Source organism: Entelurus aequoreus, linkage group LG27, assembly GCF_033978785.1.
Source record: "Entelurus aequoreus isolate RoL-2023_Sb linkage group LG27, RoL_Eaeq_v1.1, whole genome shotgun sequence".
In the NCBI taxonomy this organism is placed as follows: domain Eukaryota; kingdom Metazoa; phylum Chordata; class Actinopteri; order Syngnathiformes; family Syngnathidae; genus Entelurus; species Entelurus aequoreus.
In genome coordinates, this window is record NC_084757.1 from 18,810,336 (window position 1) to 18,832,610 (window position 22,275).

General features: G+C 40.9%; 2 protein-coding genes across 6 annotated transcripts in view; one reads left to right on the plus strand and one right to left on the minus strand.

Moving 5' to 3' along the window:
- The window catches only part of arhgap45b (Rho GTPase activating protein 45b), a 38,482-nt gene extending 22,563 nt beyond the window's left edge, over positions 1 to 15,919 (plus strand). For 2 of the 5 annotated variants that reach the window (XM_062038951.1, XM_062038948.1), the window contains exons 6-24: positions 431 to 503; positions 591 to 660; positions 1,845 to 1,976; positions 4,135 to 4,196; positions 4,276 to 4,386; positions 4,475 to 4,555; positions 4,627 to 4,791; positions 8,110 to 8,247; positions 8,440 to 8,633; positions 8,701 to 8,816; positions 9,882 to 9,968; positions 10,040 to 10,141; positions 10,220 to 10,383; positions 10,465 to 10,653; positions 10,716 to 10,853; positions 12,896 to 13,152; positions 13,235 to 13,472; positions 14,846 to 14,948; positions 15,299 to 15,919. In XM_062038951.1, coding sequence (XP_061894935.1) covers positions 431 to 503; positions 591 to 660; positions 1,845 to 1,976; positions 4,135 to 4,196; positions 4,276 to 4,386; positions 4,475 to 4,555; positions 4,627 to 4,791; positions 8,110 to 8,247; positions 8,440 to 8,633; positions 8,701 to 8,816; positions 9,882 to 9,968; positions 10,040 to 10,141; positions 10,220 to 10,383; positions 10,465 to 10,653; positions 10,716 to 10,853; positions 12,896 to 13,152; positions 13,235 to 13,472; positions 14,846 to 14,948; positions 15,299 to 15,690 — 2,812 coding nt within the window. In that variant the 3' untranslated portion in view covers positions 15,691 to 15,919. The remainder of the gene's footprint in view (positions 1 to 430; positions 504 to 590; positions 661 to 1,844; positions 1,977 to 4,134; positions 4,197 to 4,275; positions 4,387 to 4,474; positions 4,556 to 4,626; positions 4,792 to 8,109; positions 8,248 to 8,439; positions 8,634 to 8,700; positions 8,817 to 9,881; positions 9,969 to 10,039; positions 10,142 to 10,219; positions 10,384 to 10,464; positions 10,654 to 10,715; positions 10,854 to 12,895; positions 13,153 to 13,234; positions 13,473 to 14,845; positions 14,949 to 15,298) is intronic. The other 3 variants (XM_062038952.1, XM_062038950.1, XM_062038949.1) reach the window with 3 other exon arrangements.
- Positions 15,903 to 22,205, minus strand: polr2eb (RNA polymerase II, I and III subunit E, b). Its single transcript, XM_062038953.1, has 8 exons — positions 22,027 to 22,205; positions 21,161 to 21,320; positions 20,972 to 21,087; positions 20,823 to 20,903; positions 18,610 to 18,668; positions 18,428 to 18,506; positions 16,148 to 16,216; positions 15,903 to 16,053 (listed from the first exon to the last, which is right to left on the minus strand). Exons 1-7 carry the CDS (start codon positions 22,081 to 22,083, stop codon positions 16,151 to 16,153), a joined length of 618 nt encoding a protein of 205 aa, XP_061894937.1. The 5' UTR covers positions 22,084 to 22,205; the 3' UTR covers positions 15,903 to 16,053; positions 16,148 to 16,150.
- Between the last annotated feature and the right edge of the window lie 70 nt (positions 22,206 to 22,275).

Sequence of the window (22,275 nt, forward strand, 5' to 3'; positions counted from 1 at the left end):
AAAGCATAATTACATACAGCATATTTGACATGTTTGACATGAACTGAATTAGTCTTACTTTTTTAGAAAGTTGTATTTGTGTTTGGGCAGAAGGCAGTCACATGTGTTTATATGTAGAGTAACTGTCAAGAGTTGTAAGAGGAAGTGAGCTGTCACACAGTCTGATGGGTCCGTTTCCTCATCTTCTCAGCATTGTTTACAGTTAAATGGTGTTTCCACTTTATGCTTCTGCCTTTTTATTGCAATGGCTCTCTCTGAAAAATCTGATACAAACAAACAAGCACAGACCTCCACCAAGGCTGAAATATAAAGCTAGACTATTATAGGCAATTTGCTATGGTTTTAGACTGTTGCCATAAATGCAGGAACTCTCTCTCATCACATCATTACTTAAATATGTACAGTAAATGTAGTATGTGATTCTGTCTAGTGTGTCTGAGCTGCTGATGGGCGAGGTGGACAGCAGCACACTGCTGTCATTGCTGCCCACTGACAAAAGTCGGGTGAGCGTCTTTCCCATCTGCCTCCAAACATTTTAGTTGACTGCGAGTGTGTTCTTATCATTCATGACCATTGTTTGTTCTGTGCAGTCCATGGAGAACCTGTATGGCGCTTCAACCCAAGATAGTGGCCAGCTGGGGGGGAACTCTGAGGACATGGGTAGGCAACATTGCCTTGTGCTACTTTTATTGTATTTCAACATCAAAATGAAATTCAATATTTTATGTCAATAAAACAAAGACATCAACACTGCTTTCACATAATGCTAGAACTGGTGCATTATTCTGCATACCTTTTTATACATTTTCCTTTTGACCAGTATTGCAAAAATCATCATGCTTCCAGGAGACTACGCTCCATTCAGACCCACACCTCCCGCCACCTGAACAGTTTTTTCCCCTCGGCCATCAGGCACATGAACAATAACTCCTAACAGTAGCTCCTTGAATTCCTTGAATTCCTTCTAAGTCTATAACAAGATCTGATAGCTCAGTTACAGCTCTTTTTATTATCAAATATGTGTTATATGTGTTTCATGTTGCACGATTGCACCAAGAAAAATTCCTAGTTTTTGAACCCGTTCTCAAACAATGGCAATAAAACTCAGTGTTTCCCACACATTCATTTATTTGTGGCGGCACGCCACGAAAGAATTACGTCCACCACAAATAGATCTTTTTTTTTTTTTTTTTTAAATTAATTTTTTTTAATTTTAATTTTTTATTTTTTTTTGTCCTGTCCAGCTTCTCAGGCAAATCATATAGTTGATGTAGATGCCCATATAGGCTGTTCAAATTTACTTTATAAAAGAGAAGTGTAGGATACTTCTCTTGTTGCCTTATTTGTATTTGACCACTACTGTTTTCTGTTTGTTACTGACTGTGGCAGGACACCTCTGCCTCTGTTTCACTTTATGTTGCTGGTAAATAATATGGTTGTAGTAGTAGGCTAAAGTTAAATTATTTAGTATGCACTAATTAAAGGGGCAGAGCTTTAAGAGACATTTTAGCTTTTATATTTTATAAGATATATTTTTTGTAAGAACCACAATTAATAAATATATTTCAGTGAATAACTTATTGTTCAAATCTGTATATAAATATGTACATAAAGTGTTGTAATTGTATTGTAAAATGGATGGATGGATGGACATTTAAAACAAAACTGTTAATTTGTAAGTATACATTTTTTGAGCCTTTTTAGAGAATATCATTGTAGTAAATTATGCAAATTACTCGATGTCATGGTGACCACGCCCATAGCCACGCCCCCACCGCCACAGGTATCTTGGCAGTCTATGGGAAACACTGAAACTATTCTGATTCTGATTCTGATTCATGCAGGCAGCATCGAGGGAGTGGACAGAATCCTCCAGCGCAGCGAGGGTGGCGTTGACTCTGCTTTGCAGTACGCCAAAACCATTTCCAAATACATGAAGGATCTGATCAGTTATGTTGAAAAGAGAACCTCGCTGGGTACGTTACCAATGTCTGAAACATGCAAAAGAGCTGTAGTAAATATGGAGCCTTAATTAAGATATGGATAGCTGAACAAATATAAGATACCGTATTTTCCGCACTATAAGGCGCACCGGATTATAAGGCGCACCTTCAATGAATGGCCTATTTTAAAACTTTGTTCATATATAAGGCGCACCGCATTATAAAGCGCATAGAATAGACGCTACAGTGTTCAACAACCCACTGTTCGGGTTTGTCCTCCAACTGTAGCCATCTCGCTTTGTTCCCTCAAACTCTGTTTAGTCTTCTTTACTTGGCGCAGGTCATCGTGTTGCTTCCTCCACTTCCGCACCATTGATTCGTTAGTTAAATTCTCTCGCTGCTGCTCTATTCCCGTGTTCTACTGCGTGACTGATCGCCTTGAGTTTAAACTCTGCGTCGTAAGCGTGTCTCTTAATCGAAGCCATTTTGGGGTCTTTACATAAACACACAAATGGAAATGAAACGGCACGCCTCGCGCAGTCATATATCCCAGCATGCACCGCGCGCTTCTTCTTCTACGGGGGAAAATGAAGTCGGCGGCTGCTTACCGTAGTTGCGAGACCTGTTGTGGCTCAATATTGGTCCATATATAAGGCGCACCGGATTATAAGGCGCACTGTCAGCTTTTGAGAAAATTGGAGGTTTTTAGGTGCGCCTTATAGTGCAGAAAATACGGTAATCAGAATCCCATAAAAAAAAAAAAAAAAAAATTTTTAACAAAAATGAAAACAATTGAAATTCAACACTTATTTTAAATCCGTTTATTGATTGTTTTTGTTTTTGGAGGCTTTTGCTGACTTAATTGCATGGTTGTGAAAAGCGGCAAAACACGCCGAAATATTGACCACCTGGCAGCAACCGGACCTTTCAAAACTAATCTGCATACAAACTTCTTCCGGGTGAACTCGGCTAAAGATTCACAAACATTGAGTTCATACACTTTTTATCAGTTTGCTTAATTTTCAATTTAATAGATGATACTTTTGGAAAAAATATGTTTTATTTGGTTTTTAGTGGTTTAACAAATTACACTTAATAAAAGTGACATTGGTTTTGTTTATTTTTAAATGGAAAACAAATGATACACAGATCATTTGGATCTTCGGATTTCACAGCACATAAACGGCATCCACTTTTAGGGTCGACTCTATTGTAGAACATTTGTGTCTGGCCATAAGAGTGGCAATTACCAAGTTAAAAAGAAAAAACTTAACTTACTGGAAAAAAGTCCAACGTTACGGAAAAAGATCGTAATACAAGAACATTTTCCAACCATGGGAAAGAAGAAAGTGCGAAAGGAGATTGCTGAGAAGAGAAAGTGGATGGATGATATTAATTGAATTAAAGAGATAAATGATCAAAAACATGACTGACCAAGCACGGCGCCAATTCAGCAAAGCTAGTGCTAGTCTACTCAGCACCATACTGAAGCAAAATGAAAACACCAGCCAAGAATTTTTAAATATGTAAACGGCAAACATGTATCCATGGTAATATAGAAAAGCTACTGATGATGTTTGACAGAGATACCGATCAAGTCTGCTCGCTGTAGTGGTTTGTAGTACAATCTGTTTTATTTTTCTGCGCATTATTTCTAAAAGTGTGTCTTTCTTTTTAAAATGCATGTTTACCTGTTGTTTTGAAGGGTGTTGGGGCAAGCACCAATTTAAAGGATTTCCGTTCAATTCAATGGGAGACGTTGATTTGAGCTACAAGTGTTTTGAGTTAGGAGCTCCGTCAGAGAACCAATTACGCTCGTAAGTTCAGGTACTAAAGGTAAAAATCTTAAAGATAACTTGCACAATTCATAACTTAAATGAAATACAAAGACTAAAAATGTTCCAAAAGTCAAAACCACAACACGCTTGCTCACCTGCAACCACATTAGTATTTGCAATAAAGACAGTATTTAATCCGCTCTTCTCGCGAAAAATATTTGACAGTATGACTTTGTACCAATTACGACTCCAATTAAGAATCCATAAAGTATTTTTGAAATGGCAGTAAGGCTGGGCCATGGCTTGAATGTTTAGAATGAGACCGGGCCAGGAAAGGGAGGGGGAATTGAGCCCAAGTCCAGAGCGGTACACTCTTCACTCTTTGTGAATTCAGAGTTTATCTCTTCCACCAGAGATGGAGTTCTCCAAAGGTCTTCAGAGATTATACCACTCCTGCAAGCACAGCATAACACATGTGAGCCACTTAACGATGCAGTATGACATCTGAATTCCTGTGCAGTCAATAACCTAACATTACTGCTTGCTACCTCCAGCCCCACATGCCCCTCTTCTCCATCTACTCTCTCGCTCTGGAACAGGACCAAGAGCTCAGTTTGGGACTCCAGCAGGCCAGCACCACCCTGCACAACCAGACCTTCATCCAGGTCACTTCTGTTTGTTCTTAACACTTTGCGTGTGGTGTTTGAAAAGCAGATCTTTATTGTATGCATCCACCATCTTGTTTTTGTGCAGCTGCTGGTGCAGCGCAAGCAGGAGCACGAGAAAAGGCGGAAGGAAATCAAGGAGCACTGGATTCGAGCAAAGAGAAGGCTGGTATGTCCTTTTAACACAATTTGTCTCTATGGAATAGACCACTCTCGAAACTGATGTGCATCTCTATTCAGATGGACTCTGAGTCCAACCTGCGAAAGGCCAAGCATGCTTACCTGGCCCGTTGTGAGGACTATAATGCCAAAGCGGCTGCCAGCCGAGCCGAGGAGGAGGCAACGGGAGCCACTGCAAAGTCGTTGGACAAAAAGAAGCGATTGGAGGAAGAGGCTCGCAACAAGGTACAGTCAAACCTGTGTTAGAGGCTAGCTGTCTATGGCCGTCATTTGCCGATAGGAGCCACAAAATTCCAGATAGAAAAGTAATGTCATAAGCCTAGTCTATATAGCGGAATCAATCAATCAATCAAAGTTTACTTATATAGTCCTTAATCACAAATGTCTCAAAGGGCTGCACAAGCCACAACTACTTCCTTGGCTCAGATCCCACATCAGGGCAAGAAAAAACTCAACCCAAGAGAACATGAAACCCTGGAAGGGGCCGCAGATGTGGGGACCCCCCCTTGGGTGACTGGTGCAATGAATGCCGAGTGGATACAGTTAATAATGGGAGTCCAGTCCATAGTGGGGCCAGGAGGGGATCCTCTTGCTTGTAGACAAGTCGGGGCGCCGAGACGTCACTGACTGATGCATAAGTAGTGGTCCACCCCGTGTCTCAACATAATGTGAAAGACCAGTCCATTGGTAGGCCAGCAGAGGGTCATCTTAAATGGTGACAAGTCTGATGCACAGAAGAGTGGTCCCAACTTGGAACAGCTTGCGCCTCCTCCGTGGAGGCTGATCCGCGGTCCTCTAAAAACCTCTCCACGCAGGAGAGGGGGGCAGAGCCGATCAACTGGTCTAAAAAGGGATCTATTTAACGGCTGTGGTATACAAATGAGTTTTAAGATGGGACTTAAATGCTTCTACTGAAGTAGCATCTCTAACTGTTACAAGTAGGGCACTCCAGAGTACTGGAGCCCAAATAGATATGGGATGCCATGGCTTGGTTGGTAAAGCGGCCGTGCAAGACACTTTGGCAAGACACTTTACCCACCTGCTCCTTGTGCCATGCACACTGGTTTAAGTGTAGCTTAAAGATGTGGGTAATTGGTTTCACTATGTTAAGCGCTTTGAGTCTCTCGAGAAAAGCGCTATACAAATATAATTCACTTCACTTTACGTCTATAGTGGTCACCTGTTTAACATGGCCACTTATTTTGCATACCATGATAGCTTTTCTACTCTGTACAGCAGCCACTAATATCAAAACTTGCTATATGACTTTTGTGCATTTACCCATCATTTTGTAAGTTTTCTTGTATGAGGATCCGAGATCGGACAGAGCATTAAACTTTGACACTCGCTTGCTACCATAAACATTTGCACATTTGCGGTGCCATACAAATTATTACACTTAATTCAAGTGCCTGCGCCAAACAGCTCTTTCCCTCTCTCTAAGCAGCAGGTATCTACTCCAAGTCCTCGTCCTATGCAGCTTTAAGGTGTAATTTGTCACAAAGCCTGGCCACTATTGGCTCTCCTTGGAGACTTGTTGAATGTTTAGCAGTAGCTATGGTTTCTTCTCCTTCCAAAGGGGATTTATGAATATTTTCGTCTTTTTTGATTTATAAATGTTACAATGTTGGACACTTGTCAAACAATGTCAAAGCGTGAATTCATAAAGTTATGCATTTGGCCGTGACCTTGAACACAGTTTTGTATGCCTCTGAACTCTGTGTTTTAGAGTTATTTTTACAGTGGGTCATTTGCAGCGTCACACATTGACGGCTGTACATTTGTGGTCATTCTCGGACATGCTGCCTCAGCAAGCCTCTTCCCCCTCTGCAGAGCTAGCACAGCCGAGTCTGCTGCCTGGAGCTTCTGTGTCATTCCTTGTCTTTTCATGCACTCCCGCCTGCTCTGATGTCCATAAAATAAATACTTTGCTTGTATGTATTTTCATACATTTACACAAAAGCATATCCATATCTTAAATGTATATTACAATCCTCATATGTCTGAAAGATTGTGTTTGTGATAAAGGTAAGTATTATGTTTGTTGCATTTTTTAACAGTGCAGGAACGGCAGCTTTCACTAACACACTAACCTTTATTTACAACTCAGCACATCATCTCCGCTAAGTAGTATCATTTATATTTCTGGTTCCAGTCTGCTGCTACGACTTCTGAGTAATGTAGTTACTCTACAATTGCTAAGTATTTCCCTTGTTAGACTTAGACTTAGACAAACTTTAATGATCCACAAGGGAAATTGTTCCACACAGTAGCTCACTTACAATTACGGAAAGTGTAAGGATGGAAAGGACAATGCAGGTATAAATAGACTAAATATAGCGATATAAAATATAACATACTGTATATATGTAATATTTACATAATATATGTACAGTATATTATATATACTCATACATTATATTATGTCTATATCATATATACAATATATAACAATTACCATGTACAATATTACAGTATATGTGACAGCTGCAGCATAACATGTATAAAATTGTTATGCAAATTAGGTGGGGAATTTCACTGCCAATACACATTAGTGTTATTTGTCTAGTTATGTGCTAGCTTGTATGTTGACTCTTAAGTTGTAGCTAAACTCGATCAACATGTACTTATTTAAGATAGCACATTTCTGTATTTCAGATATCAGACAGTTATTGAACTTTCAGATACATGCCAACTAGCAGACAGACAGGAGGTATAAAGATTTGACCGAAGAGAATCAAGACAGTTTTTGTTCTACAGTTTCCCGACCTCTCTCTTTGATCAAAGAATTTGGATTAGGTGTCCCAGCAAGTCCCTGTAAACATTGCTATTTCAATACCCAATCACACAGATAGATAAAGCACATGTAAATGTACTGTCCCAAAAAAAACAAAAAAAAACAGCGCAAATTCAAAATGGCTGCCTACCTGTGTACATAGTGGCCACCTGTTTATAGTGACCACATTTTGTGTTTCGCTATAGATAAGTTTGACTGTACTTAACACTACCGAAACATACCACTGAGTGAATTTGCATTTGGTTTTAACAATATTGACATGGCTAAGTAGATTAGAAGGGTTTCTAGCAATGGAAAAATATCACGTTTAACTCCAGTTTTCTTTGTCAAAATTGATGATTGACTCTTAATGTGACATCATCATATACTGATTTTGTCACGTAAACAACTTTACCAAATTGTTGCCAAAATGGTGTGTGTGTGTGTGTGTGTGTGTGTGTGTGTGTGTGTGTGTGTGTGTGTGTGTGTGTGTGTGTGTGTGTGTGTGTGTGTGTGTGTGTGTGTGTGTGTGTGTGTGTGTGTGTGTGTGTGTGTGTGTGTGTGTGTGTGTGTGTGTGTGTGTGTGTGTGTGTGTGTGTGTGTGTGTGTGTGTGTGTGTGTGTGTGTGTGTGTGTGTGTGTGTGTGTGTGTGTGTGTGTGTGTGTGTGTGTGTGTGTGTGTGTGTGTGTGTGTGTGTGTGTGTGTGTGTGTGTGTGTGTGTGTGTGTGTGTGCGTGCGTGCGTGCGTGCGTGCGTGCGTGCATATAGGCGGAGGAAGCAGAGGCAAGTTACAGAACGTGCATAGCCGACGCCACCACTCAGATGGGTGAGCTGGAGGAGACCAAGGTCACCGTGCTGAAACAGCTGCAGGACATCATCAAACAGAGCGACCAGACTCTCCGTTCGGTCAGAATAAACACAAACCCACACTTCTCCATGTTTTCATATGTAGATTTTTTTAACATTAACAAAATGTCTTGTCTGTCTTTGCATTGCTGCTGGTGGATCATCTGCAATTTTGTTGTTCTGAATGTGCAATGACAGTAAAGGTTATTCTGTTTTTTTCTTGTTTTTCTGATCTCTTAATGTGACCAACAGGCGACCATCTCCTACTACCAGCTCATGCACATGCAGACAGTCGCCCTGCCCGTCTGTTACCAGACTCTCTGCGAGAGCAGCAAACTGTACGACCCTGGCCAGCAGTATGCTGCGCATGTCCGAGACCTGCAGCTACCTGACCAGCCCACAGTTTGCTACAACTTTGAAGCTTACACCCCTTCCGGCATATCGCCGTAAGGAAGAACCTTCCATTATTTTTCATTTAGTTCTTTAAACATCGTGTCCCTTTTTGTCTCTCAGTCATGGCCACAGACCGCGGATTGACAGCTTCAACACGGAGCAGACTAGCCATTCAGACAGTCCCACCATCGCTGTGGACGCCACGTGTGTGCACGCAGACACCCACCGACAAGCAAGTTAGTAATGCAGTAATAATTATAATAATTAGAGATGTCCGATAATGGCTTTTTTGCCGATATCCGATATTCTGATATTGTCCAACTCTTAATTACCGATTACGATATCAACCGATACCGATATACACATTATTATGCCTAATTTTGTTGTGATGCCCCGCTGGATGCATTAAACAATGTAACAAGGTTTTCAAAATAAATCAACTCAAGTTATGGAAAAAAGGTAGGGGGTAGCGTAGGGTGTATATTGTAGTGTCCCGGAAGAGTTAGTGCTGCAAGGGGTTTTGGTATTTGTTCTGTTGTGTTTATGTTGTTACGGTGCGGATGTTCTCCCGAAATGTGTTTGTCATTCTTGTTTGGTGTGGGTTCACAGTGTGGCGCATATTTGTAACAGTGTTAAAGTTGTTTATACGGTCACCCTCAGTGTGACCTGTATGGCTGTTGACCAAGTATGCATTGCATTTACTTGTGTGTGTGAAAAGCTGTATATATTATGTGATTGGGCCGGCTCGCAAAGGCAGTGCCTTTGCGAGCCGGCGGTATAGCTCGGTTGGTAGAGCGGCCGTGCCAGCAACTTGAGGGTTGCAGGTTCGATCCACGCTTCCGCCATCCTAGTCACTTCCGTTGTGTCCTTGGGCAAGACACTTTACCCACCTGCTCCCAGTGCCACCCACACTGGTTTAAATGTAACTTAGATATTGGGTTTCGCAATGTAAAGCGCTTTGAGTCACTTGAGAAAAAGCGCTATATAAATGTAATTCACTTCACTTCACTTAAGGTTTATTGGTGCTCTGTACTTCTCCCTACGTCCGTGTACCACTCCGTACAGCGCCGTTTTAAAAAGTCATACATTTTACTTTTTGAAACCGATACCGATAATTTCCGATATTACATTTTAAAGCATTTATCGGCCGATATTATCGGACATCTCTAATAATAATAATAATACATTTTATTTGGTATAGCGCTTTTCAGGGTACTCAAAGACGCTTTACAGGATAAAAATTTAAATATAAAACAGTTCAAAGTAATAATACATAACAGTAGTCAACCTTTCTGTCGCAGGACCGGGTCACAAGTCATGGGGTTCGACGATGAGTGATGACAGCATCGTTGGAGACGGCGGCCTGGAGTCTCCCACAACCAGCACAAGTAATCTAATCATGTTGTCGTTAAAGTTTCTCAGCAATCATGTTTACAACGCTTTCTTTCATTTTTGCTAGCCGACATCACTAAAATGGCTCGGACGTCATCCACTGGGACAGTTTCGTCTAATGATGATATGGATGACAAAGACAGGAATGTGGCTTCATTTGAGACGCCAAGTAAGATGTTCCAACGAGGGGGCTGAGTTTGTCTTATTGAAGGATGCGTCTCTTACGAAGTGTCCGATTCCTCCTCAGACATCAACGGCATGGACCCAGACGTAGTGGTTTCCACCAGACCTTTCCGCAACGTGGGCCTGTCCAAAGCCGCACAAACGCACCGTCTGAGGAAGCTGCGGACTCCCGCGAAGTGCCGTGAGTGTGACAGCTACGTGTACTTCCAGGGCGCCGAGTGCGAGGAGGTCAGGGGACACACAAGAAGCTTTTTGAGCGCCCTCAAAAGATGCTGTTGCTCAGGTCAAGTCTCTTCCTCGTCTTCGCAGTGCTTCCTGGCGTGTCACAAACGCTGTTTGGAGACTCTGGCCATTCAGTGCGGACACAAGAAGCTGCGCGGCCGTCTGCAGCTCTTTGGCAGGGATTTTAATGCGGTGGCCAGCTGTGCCAGCGACTGCATCCCCTTCATCATCACCAAGTGCGTCTCTGAGATAGAGAGACGGGCACTGAAGATGAAGGTAAGGCTGGTTGTAAAAAAGCCAGCTTCAGTCATCCAACAGGTCCTCTCCTACCTACGCAGGGGATCTACAGGGTGAACGGGGTCAAGACCCGAGTGGAGAAGCTGTGTCAGGCCTTTGAGAACGGCAAGGAGCTGGTGGAGCTGTCGCAGTGTTCTCCACATGACATCAGCAATGTGCTCAAGCTTTACCTGCGACAGGTACTCGCCCCCTCATTTACTGGTGCCGTGTGAACGAACAGACCTTGTTAGCAGTGACATAGGAAAGTGTAATAACTTGATGCAGATCCACTTGGTGAACAACTTCCTGTTCCCTCTGTTATGTCCTCCATCTTTGTCTGGCTTTTATTTATGTATTTCCTGTAGGGATGTCCGCATTACATTTTTGGCCTCTGATTCTGAGCCGATTTTTTTTTTTGGCATCAGATTTGATCCGATTTCGAGTCCCGTACTGAAAATGTTTTATGGTGAGTACCGTATTTTTCGGACTATAAGTCGCAGTTTTTTTCATAGTTTGGCCGGGGGTGCGACTTATGTGTGAAATTAACACATTACCGTAAAATATCAAATAATATTATTTAGCTCATTCACGTAAGAGACTAGACATAAGATTTCATGGGATTTAGCGATCAGGAGTCAGTGTTTCCCATAAACTGCCAAGATACCTGTGGCGGTGGGGGCGTGGCTATGGGCGTGGTCACCATGACATCATCGAGTAATTTGCATAATTAACTACAATATGATTTTCTCTAAAAAGGCTCAAAAAATGTATACTTACTAATTAATAATAACAGTCTTCTTTTAAACGTCCATCCATCCATCCATCCATTTTACATTATGAATACACAAAAGATAACTACTACAGTATCAAATTAGTATTAGTTTCTGAAGCACCGTCTCCACGTGTGTTTATTGACAACAGGTTTATAACCTGGACACGTTAGCTCGTCGGTATGGTAACAGGTGACTGTTACTGCGTGCGCGTCAAACAGCGAGCGGCGGTGTTAATGAAGCAGCGTCAGGCTGCTCACCGTCAGTGAAACGCTCGGTGAAATCGCGGATTAACGTTTAATATATGACGAGTTGCGAGCGATGCAGCTATAACCTATCTCACCTGGTAGAGCACCCGCTGCGGCGACCCAGTTTGATCCCACCTGACAGTCGCTTTGCTCCGCGTCAATCCCCCCTCTCACCCTCTCTCCCCCTCCCCCATCTCTCTCCAGCTGTCCTTTCAAAATAAATGCATTCAAATCCCGAAAATAAAAATTAAGAAAATCCGAGTCGTGGCGGACGTAATTCTTTCGTGGCGGGCCGCCACAAATAAATGAATGTGTGGGAAACACTGGGAGTGACAGATTGTTTGGTAAACGTATAGCATGTTTTATATGTTATAGTTATTTGAATGACTCTTACCATAATATGTTACGTTAACATACCAGGCACGTTCTCAGTTGGTTATTTATGCGTCATATAACGTACACTTATTCAGCCTGTTGTTTACTATTCTTTATTTATTTTAAATTGCCTTTCAAATGTCTATAATGGGTGTTGGGTTTTATCAAATAAATTTCCCCAAAAAATGCGACTTATGTTTTTTTCCTTCTTTATTATGCATTTTCGGCCGGTGCGACTTATACTCCGAAAAATACGGTAATTAAAGTAAACACAATAACACATTTTTAAAAAAACATATCTTATATTTAAAAATGTGTTAGTATTGTTGTAAATCAGATGATGTATTGAATTCTACAGAATTTTATTTTTGAAAAAAATAAAACAAACACAATAAAAAAGCAAACACTACTAATGCCTCCCATTTAAATAATTTGGGGTTTGCCCTTAAAGGCTTCCTGTATCCAGAGAGTTACTCCCTGAGTTTGTAAACAATAACAAACCCCCCCGCCCCAAAAAATGATTTTGTAATAAGAACAAAAACAATAAAAATAAATGATCGGCAATAGGTGGATCGCTTTCATGTATGCTCTACTGGAGCAGCCTTGCGCTTATTTTGCTAATTAAACGAATCATCGAACCAACAAAATACGATTTAATGCTTTTTACTAATTGAATCAATCGATTTAGTCAATAAATGATTGCAGCTCTAACTAGGACACAGCTGTGGTAAAGACCAGCTGGGCTCGGCAGTTAATCAGCAGATCACTGATCAGTTAAAGGCAAATATCGGTTCTGGTTCCATGATCGGGATCAGGACATCTCTAATTTCCTGTTTATGTGACCCCCAGTTGCCAGAGCCCATCCTGCCTTTCCACATCTACAACAGTCTGGTGGGTTTGGCCAAGGAGAGCATCCAGGGTGAGGCAGACCCCGCAGAGTCCAGTGGTGACTTGCCAGTAGTGAGCAGGGGGCCCCAGCTGGTGGATCTGGGCCCAGACACAGAGCCAGAGACTCTGGTGCTAGTGGAGAAACTGAGGGAGCTTCTGAAGGAGCTTCCCAAGGCCAACATGGCGACTCTGCGATACCTCATTCGCCATCTTCGACGGTCAGCAAGACAACATGGCGCCTTTTGTCTTTTTTGTATTCAATGCTCTCTATCTGACCCCTTTCATCTGTCGGTCTTGTAGGATCGCAGAGTTGGAGGAGGAGAACAAAATGTGTGCCAGCAACTTGGGGATCGTGTTTGGCCCCTCCTTGATGCGCCCGCGTCCCACCGGGGCCACCATATCTCTTTCCTCTCTGGTGGACTACCCCCACCAGGCCCGCATTGTGGAGGCCCTCATTGTCTTCTACTTCTCCATCTTCCAGTCCAAAAGCTCTCGGAGCTTTGAAACCTACCGCTCTGTTTCCTCATCTTCTCACTTGGTAAGCTTCAACTTACACTATTTTGTCAATTACCGTATTTTCCAGACCATAGGGCGCACCGGATTATAAGGCGCACTGACAAAGAATCGTCTATTTTCGATCTTTTTTCATATATAGGGCGCACCGGATTATAGGGTGCATTAAAGGAGTAATATTATTTTTATTTTTTAAATATAAAACACTTCCTTGTGGTCTACATAACATGTAATGGTGGTTCTTTGGTCAAAATGTTGCATAGATGATGTTTTACAGATCATCTTCAAGCCGCTTTCTGACAGTCTCTTCCGGATGCGCCGTTTTGTGGGCGGTCTTATTTACGTGGCTCACCTTCGGCAGCGTCTTCTCCCCGTCATCTTTGTTGTAGCGGAGTAGCGTGCAAGGACGAGAGTGGAAGAAATGTCAAAAGATGGAGCTAACTGTTTTAATGACATTCAGACTTTACTTAAATCAATAACGGAGCAGCATCTCCTCATCCGGAAACAACACCGGAAATGTGTCCCGTGAAAAACCGTCCGACCGGAACTCTCTAATAACTAAAGTTCCTTGGGTGAATAATGTAAACTCACTACACCGGTATGTTTTAGCGCTTTCATGGCGAGTTTACTGACAGATATAAGTAAGAATTTTACACTACTTCATATTAGAAAAGGCAACAGCGGAGGATGAATGTCACATAACAAGAAGATAGAGAAAAAGAAGAAGCTTATCGACTACGGTGTTGGCACGGACTACAAAGGCAAATTTTCAGGACTTATGCAGATCAGCAGGTACCAGAAAGTAAGAAAAGTTGCTTTTGCATAATATTGCCAAATAAAACACCAGATAATGTCTTACCTTATACACACACCATAATAATACTCATATGTTGAAGCACAGTACAATCCATCAAGCGGTGCGGCTTCATAATAGCTTACCAAAGTCGTTGTAAAACGTTGTGATAGATTTTTGAGCGCCGTGTGTAATGTTGTATATTTTCAATGGAACTCCAGCTTCCTCCCACCTCCAAAGACATGCACCTGGGGATAGGTTGATTGGCACCGTTAAATTGGCCCTAGTGTGTGAGTGTGAATGATGTCTATCTGTGTTGGCCCTGTGATGAGGTGGTGACTTGTCCAGGGTGTACCCCGCCTTCCGCCCGATTGTAGCTGAGATAGGCTCCATGTTATTTAACTATAGTAAACCAAAGCAATATTTTATTTGATCAATGTTACAGTTCATTGAACTAAAAAAGTGTCAGTTAGATGCAATGTTTATTAAGGTTACAAATGCATGTTTTTTAAAAATAATTTAGTTTACTAAACCGCAGAGATGATGAGGCACTTATTAGGGGTAATATGTTTATTAGTTGTGTGACAGTTGTAATTCTTCCAAAGCAGGCTCAGGTTAGCGAAGACATGACGAGTAGCTCTGCCAACGGCGAAGAGGACGGAGGCCGACTGAGGAAGAGCAAATCTGAGTCCGACAAAATGGATGAAGGTAAGTTTTTCCTAAGGTTATGTTGTCGTAAATAGCAATGAATCCTAAGAATTAAAGTGAACATAAAACTGGTTACTTACAGAGCAAGTCATTACCGCTCTCATCAATTCATAGTATAATTCTGCTTTTGCAACTTTGTGAATTTTTTAATCTGTTTGTTCAGTTTTATTCACCAATGACTAGAAAGAGTGATTGCATTAATTAAAGATTATTGACATGTGAATGAAGAATTGTGTGTGTGGTCTAAAGATTCTGGAGACATTGCACTGTATTCACAATCGGAAAAAGTAATTTTAATGGCTGGAGCCATGACAGGAGTGAGTTTGCAGTCACACATTAACGCCATGCAGGTGTGTCTTCAGGGTCCAGCGAGCAGCTTCCCGACTCCGACTCTGAGCTGGACGACAGCGCTCCAAGAGGACCAAGCGAGCAAGAAGACCAACTGAGCAACAGAGACAGCTTAGACCTTTCCAGCCCTACTGATCCAGAGCAAGAGGAGGACCTCAGCCACCCAGACCACGTGCAGACCCCGCAGTTGCCGCAGAGCGGGCCCCCAGACGAGGACACGGGGGTCGTCAAGGGGGATCTGTGCTCCTCGCTCGCCGGGCTGAACGTGAACCAGTCCAACAATTACTACTACTGCTCACCGCTCTCTGGACGCTCAAGAATCTTACTGGCTCGCTTGTGCGGGAAGAAATTACCGCTGACAAAATACCGAGCCAGTGAGCCTGAATTTGTCTGAATGATCGATCACAAAGGTTGAGATTGTTTAAATATTCTCTTTAATCTTTTGCAGCTTTTATCATCTAAAATGTTTTAATGCAATCTTGCTGTGTAACCCAGTATTACATTGGCTCATAATATTTTCACGCCTTAAATTGCTGCTGGTTTTATTTCCGCACTTTTTTTCCTCCTAGTTCATGTTTCACTCTTATACATGTGTTGTCTGTTTTAATAAAACGATATATTTATTTTGGTTTTTAATTGTTTATTCGCAAAACATAACAAAAATGAAATACACAAGCATAGAATTTATTGGTGAGTGGAACATCTGTTTTCTTCTCTACTGCTCCTCCAAAATGATTGCGGCGATCTCGAGCATTACCTGGGAAGTTAAGTATGAACATTTTACTGTTTAAGCGTCTTCTAACAGAGACATTGTGATGGCCTGTAACACTTTTTGTCTACAGAACTCTGACCTGTCACTGCACCAGCCTGTAGGTGATGTACCTTCCAGCGGTTTCACTCGGCCTGATGATCTTCACAACCTGGAGAAAATGTTACATTATTTACTTCTTAAAAGGTTTGCTTTTTCAATGTAATGTAGATTACAAAAAACATTTATAGCTGCAACCTACTTAGAAGTGACAAATGTGTAAAAAAGAAAAGTAAAATACCATTCACCGCTTTTAACAAATGTTGATTACCAAATTATGTGAGGACTGTTGTGGAGACAGGCCGGTAATTATGTAATGGTGCATGCAGGGAGGGGAAAAAAGCATATTTTGTAACGGGAAGTGAAAGCAGAGCGAAAAACATTCACTCTTCTTGCCGTGGAAATCCAATAGGGCTTTTGTGAAAAGTGTCCTAAGATAATAAAGTGAAACAACAACAACAAAAACTCCTGTTTCAAATGGAGCCAAGTCAAACACTATTTGACTTTGCATTGATTGCAGTGACATGCTAAATTTTGTTGGAACTAAACATTGCAGGACAACAGGTAAATAACTTAAATCTAACTAAACATTGAGGCAAAACACTACCTTCCCACTATTAAAGGGGGCCTATTGTGCACAACCAACTTTTACTACCTATTGGTGCACTTTTTATTTGGAATCAAACTTTGAAGGCATTGTGGAGATATTTATAAAACAATCTTGCCTTCTTTCATACTTTCTCTGAAGAAGCCGTGTGGAATTTGCGACGTTATTACCCACTGGTGATGTTAGCGGATATACCCGTCCGTATATGGTAAGTTTTACCCGAATAGCTTTGCCCGAGTCCAACGCTGTAGTCAATAAGATCCTTATTTTTCTCTAAGCTCTTATATGGGGCAGACTGACTTGTACATGCACATGCATCCTCCGCTGTTGCCATTTCTAATACAAAGTAGGGTTTAGTTCTAACATATCTGTCAGTAGACTCGTTATGAAGGCGCTAAAAACTACAACACGGATTAAGGTGAGAAGACTCATTTGAAGTGGAGGCATGTAAATAAGACAAAAACGGCGCATCCTAAAGAGACGGTTCAGAAAGCAGCTTGAAGATGGGCTTTAAAACATAATCTATGCAAAATTTTGACCAAAGAACCACCATTGCGTGTTATGTAGACCACAAGGAAGGGTTTTTAATTCAGAAAAATCTCATGACCCCTTTAAGGCAACTGCAGAAGCTGAATTATAGATGACTGCAAAATAGAGATGGGATAGATGGCCAGATCTTAAAAAGCCGTTCCGAAGACTGGCTTGTTATATTTATATTCTTGTTTAAGAAGTGACTTTTTTTTAACAAGGAAACACTTAACTGGTGGCAGTAATAACATTTGGATCAGAATAATTCAAAATGACACATCCCACCAATATATTACATGTATATACTATATAATATATTTATATACATGTTTGCGAATGTTGAAGCTGTACTGCAAAAAGCTACACTAATATATTGTGATCTAAGCAAATTGCTTGTTAAAACAGTAACAAAGGCATAAGCAAAGATTGCATGGCTTCCATAAAAAAAATATATACATCTGCACAAATAAGTTCCAACATTTCCTTTCATGGCCCCAACCAGAAATGTTGTGCCACCATACTATTCTACTTCAACGCATCTTAAGTGTAAAAGGAATGTGAGCCAGCCGTTAGCTTAAAAAGTCTACTTTGGTAATGGTGGTAAAATCTTATATCTTGTGGGGAAAACAACAGTATTTAAGAGTGTCACATTCAGCTGTTTTTTCATTACAACTGCCTTGTTTTTTTGCCCTTTAACCCTGTAAAATACTCCATCTTCTCAGCTGAACGCAATTATACAGAAGCTATTGAATGCTTGCCCCCAAGCGTGGTTGCAATCCATCAATTAGAGATGTGCATATGAAATTATCTTACAAATTAATATAAAATATTCAAATGGACTTTGCTGAAATATTAATGTTTATGGCAGCTCATGCGCCACAAGCCACATAATTCCAGACTAAACTGATGGTTAAGTGGAGGTAGCAAAGACAAAAAACGTGTTTGCAAAGATAAATATGTGCGAGCTGGTACTTTCTGATATACTTTTGTGTATCATTAACTTAGAACTGAAGTTTTTTGTAGATACAAAATCCTTTGTTTTCAACGGGTTTGCGTACTGCTCCCTCTCCATGTGAGACTTGAGAACTGCACCCTTTGCTTTAAGATAAGTTTGAGTTCAAAAATACACATTTTTACCCTGTGAAATATGTTGGCTATAAAGTGCGTGTGTCAACTCTGCTTTGGTACCTGTCCTCTTTTTAGGCCAAAGTAGCGAGCCACGGGGTCCCCAGCCTGGATCCTGGGCAACTGACTCTCCTTCAGTTTACTGAGGTAAGCGTGTTAAGGCACATTGTTCAAGTTCACAAGGCTAAATGCAGCTTGGTGCTTTTTGGCTTGAAAACATGCTCTACTGCTGTGTGTAAGGATACTATCTTGCCAGAAGTTCGGTTACTTCCTCTTTTGTCATCACAGTATGTTCTGGCACAAGCTGAAAGACAAAAAAAGGTTCAGTTTTATAGTTTCTCTCATCTGAAGCATTAAGAGTGGAAAAATGTGATGATGTACAATCTAGTCCTGCACAACAATTATGAGCAGCGTAGGGCTGGGTGATATATCGAATATACTCGATATATCGCGGGTTTGTCTCTTTGCGATATAGAAAATTACTATATCGTGAGTATTCGAGTATACGTATAGGGGACAGAGCCTTCTCCGTTGCTGCCCCTAAGCTCTGGAACAGCCTTCCCCTCCACATTAGGTCAGCCCAGAGCCTGGGGGTCTTCAAAACCCTACTTAACCTTCCCCTTGTGTTAGCTTTCTGTTACTATCTCTTATGTTAACGGGTCGGTTTTGACCCATGTCTTAAATCAGCTGTAAAATACACTAAAAACAAATATCTATCATCCAATTTGTTTCTCATCTCTTGGTTACCTTGTTAGGCTTCCTTATCCATGAAAATATTGGTTTTAATATTGTTGGTGTGGGCCATTGGGCTTTTTTTGTCAGTATACCCCTCGATTTCAATTAAAAAAATGGTAAAATGAACCTCAAGACAATCGTATAAATAAATAAAAGGTTGTTGTGTTACCTGACTATTACTGAGGGATATTATTAGAACACATCTCTTAAATACATTTGTTTTATTTCTTTTTTCATTTTATGACCTATCTCTTCTCGCTGGCCTTTAACCTGAGCTGAGCCCGCCCACTAGGCCACCATTTCTAGCCCCCCACCCCCTTCGCTTTAGTTTTTTTTTTCTCTCAATTTGTCGCACTTTTGTTATTTCATTATTTGTATCTTGCAATTTTACTTTTTATCCGAACCCTTTCACCGTATTGCTTTTGCACTATCTTGTTTAGCTTATGCATTGTTTGTTCTTTTTTTTTTTTTGCTCTATGCTTTTTAACCTGTAAAGCACTTTGGTCCAATTTAAAAAATTGTTGTAAACGTGCTATATAAATAAAGTTGCCTTGCCTACGTTCTCACGCAGTTGCTTTTAACTGCGGGCATACACTATAGGTTTTTTTCACGCTTTCTTGCCTCTCCTTCTCACAGAGACATAAAGCGCACCTTCTTACATACGTCACATACTGTCGCGCGTTCAAAGTCATACGCCCTCGCTGAGCAGAAAGGTAGCGGCATGGTAAAGCTAGCAGTGGCAGGTGCTGCAAGCGGAGTGGTAATACAAGAGAGAGACAGTGCGAATACGGTAACAAATGGGGGAAGAATTAATTCCCAAGAAAAACGGCACATGGTCCATCGTCTGGCGGTGATTTGGCTTCAAGCGGGAATATGTTGAACAGACAACCTTAATATGTCAAGAATGCGGAAAAAGCGTGGCTACAAAAAGCAGCTGCACTACTACTTTGTAGCATCATTTGAAAAGTCACCCGCTAGAGAATAAGGAGTGCTTGAAACTCTGCATGTCAACATCTCCGGTGCCACACTCACAAAACGCCGAAGCAACCCAATTGTGCTTGGCATTTTCCATTTCCACATCAACACCATATGAAAAAAATTGTCAATAACAGGAGATAACGTCCGCAGTAACCTACCAAGTAGTGAAAGACATACACTATTTGATTTCCAGCTAATTTTTATTTGACACTTTTTGAAATATCTTGTGACATCATGCACAAAAGTGCACTTTATTTGTTTTAAACTATTGTAGTGGCGTTCTGTACAAAAAGTGCACTTTAATTTAGTGTTGTTTTGATGTGTCATCTTAGTGACATCATGCACAAAAGTGCACTAATAGCTTGTTTTTAAATGTCTCTGACAATCTTGCACTTTCTGTTTTGAAATGACATGAATGCCACTGCTTAGTAACCGTTTAATAAATACAGTGTTGGTCAATTAACTTAGTTGTGATTTCCCTCTCTGCATGAAAGTTTAAAATGAGCATATATTAATGCAGTATGAACAAGAATGTTTTAATGTAGACACATAGAATCATCATACTGCTGTGATTATATGCATCAATTATTCATTCAAGGCTAAGGCAAAATATCGAAATATATATCGTGTATCGTGACATGGCCTAAAAATATTGATATATCAATAAAAGGCCATATCGCCCAGCCCTATAAGCAGGTTATCACACTAACATTATTGTTTTGACACACACTCTGTTCTTGTTTACCTCATGTTCCGTGATGTTGATGAGCAACTCCTGCTGTAGAAACTGTTCCAGTATGTATTTAGGTGCCATGTCCACTAAAGACTTAATGGGAGAATAGAATTATTAATATAAATTTGGAAATACAAATACATTTTAACTGAACTACGGACCTGTTTGGCAGACGGCGTCATGCCCATCTGAACGACTATGATGGCTCTCGTGATGTTCTCCTCCTGCATCTTCTGACAGTACATCTTAATCGTCTTAATCCCCACCTTGGGCTCCTCTGGGGAAAAAAAAAAAAAAGAATGTCACCAGAACTCTCTGCAGTTGAGTAATCATTGCTGTCTTGTTCCTACCAGGGAAAAACACAGACATCTGGTCAGTGGGGTCATCATTGTGCGCCACCAGCACGTTGAGGTCTGTGCGTCGGGGTTGATCTCCAAACTTCATCTTGAACTCCTCCAGGGTCTGATCCAACTCTTCCTGCGACACCAAGTAGCCTCGATCGTGGCACAGCTGAGAAGGTGAAACACACACAAAGCAGCTCCCGCCATCAGTGTGTGAATGTGGAAAATAGTGTCAAAGCGCTTTGAGTTCCTTAAAAAGGTAGAAAAGCGCTATACAAGTACAACCTATTTACCATTTAAAGCCATGCCTCATTGGAAATGTAGCCATATGATGAAGTTTTTGACTGATTGAGACTTTTATTAGTAGATTGCACAGTACAGTACATATTCCGTACAATTGACCACTAAACCGTAACACCCAAATAAGTTTTTCAACTTGTTTAAGTCGGGGTCCACGTTGATTGATTGAGACTTTTATTAGTAGGTTGCACAGTGAAGTACATATTCCGTACAATTGACCACTAAATGGTAACACCCGAATAAGTTTTTCAACTTGTTTAAGTCGGGGTCCACTTAAATTGATTCATGATACAGATATATACTATCATCATGATACAGTCATCACACAAGATAATCACATTGAATTATTTACATTTACAATCCGGGGTTAATCAATTCATGGTAAAAAAAAATAAAAAATAAAGTTCATAAGTAGGCTATACATAAGCAGGTCTCATTTATGCGGAGGATCAAATAAATATAAAAACTACATAGGAAACACATCCACTGGAGACATAAAGTATATTATTAGCGACAGAATCAACTAGAAGGCAGCTAGCAACACTAAGCTAATACGTTAGTTTAAAACCAATCACCTGCATGATGGTCTTGCGAATTTTCCAAAGTCTATATGTTTCCTCTTCGTCATCCATGCTTCCTTTAGCACTCAATATTTAACCAAAGTATGCAAGTATTGATAAATATTTCCAATAATGTTTTAATCATTAAACGGGCGACTTCTACTACCACGCATGATACACCATAGATATATATGTCTATGTGATACACGGCAGCTAACAGGCGCATGTTTGTGACGTCAGAACAACACTTCCTGAATCGCTCGG

Coding starts and splice junctions, on each gene's coding strand:
- polr2eb (XM_062038953.1), bottom strand. CDS start 22,083: ATGGATGACGAAGAGGAAACATATAGACTTTGGAAAATTCGCAAGACC. Junction 18,669..20,822: donor TCAACATCACGGAACATGAG/GTAAACAAGAAC, acceptor TTTGTCTTTCAG/CTTGTGCCAGAACATACTGT. Junction 16,217..18,427: donor TTGGCCTAAAAAGAGGACAG/GTACCAAAGCAG, acceptor CATTTTCTCCAG/GTTGTGAAGATCATCAGGCC.